This window comes from Gekko japonicus, unplaced genomic scaffold (assembly GCF_001447785.1).
Source record: "Gekko japonicus isolate JY-2015 unplaced genomic scaffold, Gekko_japonicus_V1.1 scaffold5207, whole genome shotgun sequence".
NCBI lineage: Eukaryota > Metazoa > Chordata > Lepidosauria > Squamata > Gekkonidae > Gekko > Gekko japonicus.
In genome coordinates, this window is record NW_015175005.1 from 7,518 (window position 1) to 15,062 (window position 7,545).

At 45.7% G+C, this 7,545-nt stretch overlaps 1 gene segment (V, D, J or C); it reads right to left on the reverse strand.

Moving 5' to 3' along the window:
* Window positions 1–4,136: 4,136 nt before the first annotated feature.
* LOC107122156 lies at window positions 4,137–5,175 on the reverse strand (the record flags this gene model as incomplete). The annotated part of the segment is given in 2 exon segments: window positions 4,137–4,459; window positions 5,074–5,175. Coding segments are annotated over 2 exon segments (425 nt in total), but the record flags the coding sequence as incomplete, so codon positions are not given.
* Between the last annotated feature and the right edge of the window lie 2,370 nt (window positions 5,176–7,545).

Sequence of the window (7,545 nt, forward strand, 5' to 3'; positions counted from 1 at the left end):
AAACAGGAACTATAGTTCTCGAAAAGCCATTCCAGTTTTTTGCCTGGCTTCTGCATGATCCAGCTCATATAGTAGCTGTTAATATCAAATCCGGTGACGGCACAGGACAGTTTATGGGATTCTCCTGGTTTTTTCACTGCAGGATCTGACTGGGTGAGAACCACCTGTGAGAGGACACCTGGGAGGAACAGAGGGGGGAAAGAGAGAACTGGTTGAGATAGGAACATCAGCAGCTCATGGGGATCATGTGCAACCCAAATATAGCAATGGAAGGAGCTGGATTCTAAAAGATCGACATACATGGGGAGAAAGCCAAGAAAATGAGCGTTGACAAGAAGAATGGCATAGTGGAATGACGGACGAGATCTCAACTGGACTCCTGTCTCCTGCGCCAGGAAGTCTGGGTGAGATGAAGAGGCGTTGAGAGTTTAAATAGGAAGCAAGTGTGGCTGGTCTTTGCATAAATCACCAACAGTATTTATGCAGGATGACACCCCTTCAGAACCTGAACAACCATTTGCCTGTAATATAAGAATGAATCAATTGACTGCAGTCACTTGGAGTGATGTGACCTACTGATGCGCTTCCGCCAGGCCTCTGTTCTTCCGAGCACTCTCTGGACGGAACTTTATGTGTCGGGTGAAGTTCAGTGCCCACCCGCTAGAAAACACTCCCAACAATCACATGATGCGCTGGTCACTAGGGACAGGCCTGGGGGGCACTGGGACCCTTGACTGTTGTTATCTGCCCTGACAGGCAGAGTCCAGAGAAGCAAACTTGAAGGACACCTGCCTTTTTTGGAACTCTTTTTTGGATCCTACCAATAGTGATCCTGTTTGGTAAGATGTATGTATGACAACGTTTTCAAAGCTGCAGCCATCTTGCCAGGGATGATTTTTTTAAGCAATTTTTTTTTAGTTCTTTGGAAATGTGTTTGGGCTCCCCAATCTCATTTGTGTACCCAGATAATTTTTGTTAAAAAGGAGTCACAGGAAGAAAACTATGTGTGTGTGTGTGTGTGTGCACGCTCAATTCTGGGGTTAACAGTGGGATTAACCAAGCACGCCTGGCGTACACCTGCTTTCTTCTGAACTCTTACGGGAGTGATCCTAACAATAGTTATTCTGTTTCAAACATAAGCGTGTGGAAACTCTTTCAAGGGGGGGACCTTTGGGAATTGTCGTCTCCTTGCACATAATGAGACCCGCAGCAGCCCTCATGAGATGCCAGATGTGGAACTCAAATTTGTCAGTTGCTGACCACAAATATACTTCACTGTTTCTCCTATTAGGGTTTGGTGGGGAAGGAGACAAATATGAATTTAGTTCTGTCAGTGAAATTTCCGAGACATGCCTTGAAGAGATATGCCTTGAAGAGGCCCACCTAGGTGGGCCTCTTCAAGGCATATGAAACGGCACAGATTAGAACTGGTGGGGAGAACTGGCATGAAGGGGGGTTACGTGGATTAATTCCTCATCTGCAGCAGGAGAAGGAGACAGCCTGTGAAAAAGAGATCAGTTTAGCAAAAGAATCCAAAAAACCCCAATTTCTTATCTGGCTTTAGACTAGCTGGCCAGAATTGAGAATTGATTACTGTGCATTGTCTAGTTTCCCGAACTGTGGGAAGCATCAAGAGCTGCAACATACATCCAATGAGAGAACTCTGGAGAGTTTGGGTGGTCCAGTTTTCCAACATAAGAGAGTGCCTAAGCTACAGTGAATGTGACCAGTTTTTTTTTGTTTTTTTAAACAACGCATTTTGAGTTCTCATGGGAATGTATTTGGGCTCCCAAATCCCGTTTTTGTATTAAAGCTGTTTTTGTTAAAGAGGAATCACAGGAGGAAAGAATGACAAAATCATATTCTTGAGATGGACACAGGGTCTGATCACGCAATCAAAGGTATGAAAGCAAGGAAGCTGGCTGCCTGGTTTTCAGCATAAAACACCCAGGTGTTATTTACAACATAGTTGTAACTATTACATAGTTGTAAATATGTAACTATTACATAGTATGTAATAGTTACATATGTAACTATTACATAGTTGTAAATATGTGAACAACCATTCCTTCTGGCCAGAGAACACTTGAAATTGTACTTCTGGGTAGTGGTGCGGAGCAGTTGTTAACCAAGGATTCTTAGACCCTTGTCACATGATTCTCAAGACTGACTGGGGACAGGGTATGATAACATGAAATAAAATGGCAGCTGTGACATGCCTTCAGTGCAGCTGTATTGCTGTTGGATCTTTCGATGTTATGACTTACGATGTTTTCCATTCTGGCGGTAATTGCCCCCCTAGCCGGAATGAAGAGACAGACACTGATGTTGGGTTAACTAAATGGGCCACTTTATTAACTAGTGACAATTGGAACAACAGCAAGGGCTATGTGCAAAGCGGAATGGTCAGGGCCATGGGTCCAAAGACCCATTCCTCGCCATCTGAAACAGAGCGAGCCCCCAGCCCTGAGTGGGAGCCAACAGGCTATGGCTTTCGCCCGGCCCGTTTGGCTACCAGATAACCTCCAGGAACATCGACCCCCAAGTCGGAAGGCTCAAAGGGAGGATCTATCCCAGGAGGTCCCATAGGCAGTCTGCTTTCCCCGTCCAGGACCACAAGGCCCCTGAATTGTACTCACAAAACCCCTAGCATTGAAAAGGGTGTCAGCCGGTGCTCACCAGACCACAACCAGTATCTGAATAAAACCCCACCAAATGCTAAAGTCACAAACTTAACACGGCCGTACCCAAACCAATTTTCCAATCCACTGCCCCAGTACAAGGTAGGCACCTCCCCCCCCGTAGAGCCAATTTCAGAAAGGGCGAAAAATTCCTACCTGGCCCCCAAATGGGCGACCAACAAAAGCCTGTACTATAAAGAGGGAGGGAGGGAGGGCTGAGCAGAGGGCGAAGACTGAAGCTGGAAGGGTGGGAGCAGGCACAAAAGGCCTCTGACCCCACCCCCCAGCTAACACTCAGATATGGCTTGTTTGCTGTTCTTTTAATGGCCTTTCCTCCTTGCAGGGAGGCACAGGCAGCCCCCAGGCCGCATGGCCACAAGGCCGGTGGCCAGAGGAGCCAAATTACAGATCTTGTAAACTGCCACCTGATATTAGTGTGGAGTCTCCTTCTCTTAGTAGAAGAGTTATTGCTCCAAACAGCTCCCCCTATAGGCTGGTTTGGCAACTGACCAGGAAAATAGCATATCAGCTTTTATGACTTAAGTCTGCAGAAATCAGCAGGGAATGCCTTTTTATGACCTGGGGATAAGGAGTGGGGTGGAGCCGACCACCCTCTGTGTTCCTGTTCTTCCAACTTATGTGGCCCTTCTTCCAAAGAGAGAGCCACTTGCATTGGAAGTATGCTCTTTACCAGGGGTCATTTCCTGCAGGAGCACACAGGAGCGGAGCTCCGGCAGTAAAGAGCCCAGGGGGCGGGCACATGCAACAAGCTTCGCCCCCTGCTCCTAGCAGCCCTCAGTCAGAGCAAGAAGCAGCCAGGTAAGCTGCAGAGCTTCCCCCAGTCCAAAACAGTCCAGTGGCACCTTGAAGATCAAGTTTTATTCAGGCACAAGCTCTCCTTTCTCTGCGAGGACAGATCTGCATGTTTCCCCCCCCCCCAATAGCTAGCAATCCAAAACAGTCAAGTGGCGCCTGAGTGGTGGGTGTTGCCTAAGGAGTGGGGTGAAGCCAACCACCCTCTGTGTTCCTGTTCTTCCAACTTACGTGGCCCTTCTTCCAAACAGAGAGCCACTTGCATTGTGAGGATGCTCTTTAGACTGGGGAAGGCTCCAGGACTAAAACAAAGGAAAAGTGGGGTACAAACATTTTAATTAATAAATTGACACATTCAGCTCAGTGGAATGGTAGTATAAGGGTGAAATGCAACGACCATACTCGCAACACTGTCTTCCACCCATTTCAGCTGTGGCAACAGCACACTTAAGATTTTGTTTCTATGATGTGGTGGGTTTTTTACATGAACATTGAAGGGATCATGGGATCATTTTTGCAAAGGATCCCTGGCTGTAGTCGAAATGTTTTTGTTCTCCCCCACCCTATGTATGACTTGTAAATTCAAAATAAAACCCGAGGTCTGTGTTCCTCTTTTTTGATGCTCGTCCTGTTGACTTTGTCTCACCGTGATGACCGGGCACAAAAATACACAGCAGAATCGGCAGCCGTCACCGAGTTCAGCTGGAAGGAGAGCTGGTTCTCAGAGCTGTCTGCAGAAATGGTTACACGGCTTTGGAGAGAAGAAGGATAGCTCTTGCTGCCATCATAGGGGTATATTCCTGCAACCCATTCCAGACCTTTCCCAGGAGGCTGACGGATCCAGTCCCAACCATAACTGCTATGAGTGATGGAGACTCCTGTCACTTTACAGACCAGATTGAGATTCTCTCCGGGTCGCAATGTTCCAGGTCCCGATGATGTGAGCTGAATGTCTGAAAAGGCTCCTGGGAAAAGAGAACATTGCAATAAATTCAGAGCATTGTACAATTGGAGGTATAGCTAAACCAATGGTTAAAAAAGTCTCATAGAGACTTACCTCTCAGAGTTGTCACCAAGAAAAATACAAAAAATATAATTAATTTCATGATGCTTAGTTTGGCAGGAAATGTGAAACTCTGACCAAGGAACCCAGGTGAGTTCCCTAAACGTTCAGGTGCCTTTTGAGCTTATCTTGCCCCTATGGATTTCAAATAGGATTTGCATAAGTCCCTCCTCCTGTGATATATGCAATATAATGATGTTTTTAGAAGCAGGCTAGAGAAGAAGACTGTCAGCTAGGCCTCTAGGTGCCATGGGAGTGAGGAGGTGACTCTGGAATTTTGACTTTAATTTCTGCTTTGTCTTCAGTGCCTTACTTATCTATCTAACCAAAGCTTTTAACCTTGAGTCCCTGGTGTTGTCTTTCTCCTGAGTATTATGGCCCATTACTTTGGCGGACTTTTACCTGATCTCTGATTTGCCCTGGGCCATCAGGAGACCCCCCCCCCTGAATATTGTATATCTGTCTGGTTCATGTGCTTGGAGTCAGTTCTAACACAAGAGTTAGATATCTGCATACTTTCAGACGTCTCAATAAACTTTACTTCTTTGAATGAAAGCTGTTGGGAACGGATTGCTGCAGGAATCTGACAAAGTGCTTCTGGCTTTTCTCCACAATTATCTGAAAAAGAGTATGAGAATTAGAATGGAAAGACAGCATGTGGATCAAAGGACAGACCATGACAGTTCCCCAGCACCATATTCCCTGCTCAGTTTGATGGATCCTGGAAAGGATGGTTTTCCCAGTGAATTTTACAGATAGCTCTCAGAGATTTTGACATGTAATCTGACAACATGGTTTAACAGTGTTTAACAGTGTATTAGCAGAGGGTGCTATTCCAGGCACATAGCAAGGAACTCCATGGTAGTTTTAAAACAGGCAAAGATTCCACATGCCTGGAATCATCTAGGCCCATCCTCCTCCTAAATCAAGATGCCAAAATATTTACCTGCATCAGAAGCTAGAACATACTTCCAATGAGAGAGTTCAAATGGGATTTGCATGAGTCCCTCCTCCTGTGATCCATGCAATATAATGATGCTTTTAGAAGCAGGCTTGAGTAGATTTCTTCCTGGCTCTTCCCCATCCTTAGCTTGGGGGAAAGTAGGTGAATCAGATTGGGAAGACAGGATGTGGAAAGAAGGACAGGCCATGACACTTCCTCAGCGCCGTGGCCCCTGCACAATTTGACTGATCCTGCTATGGATGGGTTTACACATGAATTTTACAGACATTTCTCAGAGACTTTGATACCTGATTTCAGAACTTTGTTTAACAGTGGATTAGCAGTGTATTTAACAGTGTATTCCAGACACGTAGCAAAAAACTAGATTGTAGTTTTGAAGGCAGGGCAAAGAGGCTACATGTGTGAAATCAGATAGGTCCATCCCCCTTTTAAATCAAGATGCCTAAACATTTCGCTGCATCAGGAGCTACAACGTACTTCCAGTGGGAGATCTCTGGAGAATTGCGGTGGTCCAATTTTTGAGCATAAGAGGGTGCCAAAGCTGCAGCTAATGTGGCCAGGAATCTTTAAAAAAAGAAAAAGGAAAAGGCAAGCTTCTTAGAGATCTTTTGCAAAAGCACTTGGGCTCCCACATCCCATTTTGGTACCTCAGTCATTTTTGTTAAAGAGAAATCATAGAAGGAAAAGAAGCACAAGAAAGTATATTCTTCAGATGGACGGGTGTGTGTGTGTCGTTTAATCAGTCAATCAACAGCTTGAAAGCAAGGGAGCTGACGGCCTGGTTACCAGACACCCAGGGGTTATTTACGACATAGTTTTAAATGTGTGAACAACTATTCCTTCTACCCAGAGAACACTTGGAATTGTACTTCTGGCTAATGGTGGGGAGCAGTTGCTGACTAAGAGCTCTGTCACCCTTATCACATGACTCTCAGGACTCACTGGGGTCAGGGGAATGACAAAGTGCTATTAAACTGGCAGTTGTGACATGCCTCCAGTGCAGCTGTATAGCTGTTGCATCTTTTGATGTTATGGTCTTTGACGTTTACCATTCTGGTGGTAATTATGGATCCCGTAAACTGCTTTCAGATTGTAGTGTGGAATGACCTTGTCTTGGTAGAAGAGTTACAGGTCCAAATAGCTTTCCCTGGAGGTAGGTTTGACCAGGAAAATAGCATATTAACTTTTGTGTCTTCAAGCTGCAGAAATTGGCAGAGAATTCCTTTTTATGCCATGGGGATAAGGAGTAGGGTGGACCCAACCATCCTTTATGTTGCTGTTCCTCCAACGTATGTGGCCCTTCCACCAAACAGAGAGCCACTTAGGTTGGAAGGACACTCTTCAGACTGGAGGCATAAACCAAACGAAAAGTGGGGGACAAACATTTTAATTAATAAATGGATATAATTTTGCTTAGTGGAGTGGTAGGATAAGGGTTCAGTATGGAAGCCATCCTTAAGAACATAAGAACATCAGAGACGCCAATGTTGGATCAGGCCAAAGGCCCATCTAGTCCAACACTCTGTGTCACACAGTGGCCAGAAATACCAGGTGCCATCAGGAGGTCCACCAGTGGGGCCAGGACACTAGAAGCCCCTCCCACTGCACCACTGTCTTCCACCCATATCAACTGTGGCAAGAGAACTCTTAAGAAGCTTGTTTGTATGATGTGGTTGTTTTTTATATGGACATTGAAGGCATCGTGGGATCATTTTGGCAAAGGAACACTTGCTGTAGGTGAAGTGTCTTTGTTTCCCCCACACATGCGCGCTGAAGGCTTGTAAATGCTAAATAAAATGAGAAGCCCGTGTTCCTCTTTTTTGATGAATGTCCAATAGACATTTTCTCGCTGTGCTCATCGGGCACAATAATACAGAGCAGAGTCAGCAGCCGTCACTGAATTCAGCTGGAGGGAGAACTGGTTCTTGGAGCCGTCTGCAGAAATGGTGGCACGACTTCGGAGAGAAGGGGCATAGTATTTGCCCCCGCCAGAGGGGTGTATATATGAAACCCATTCCAGACCT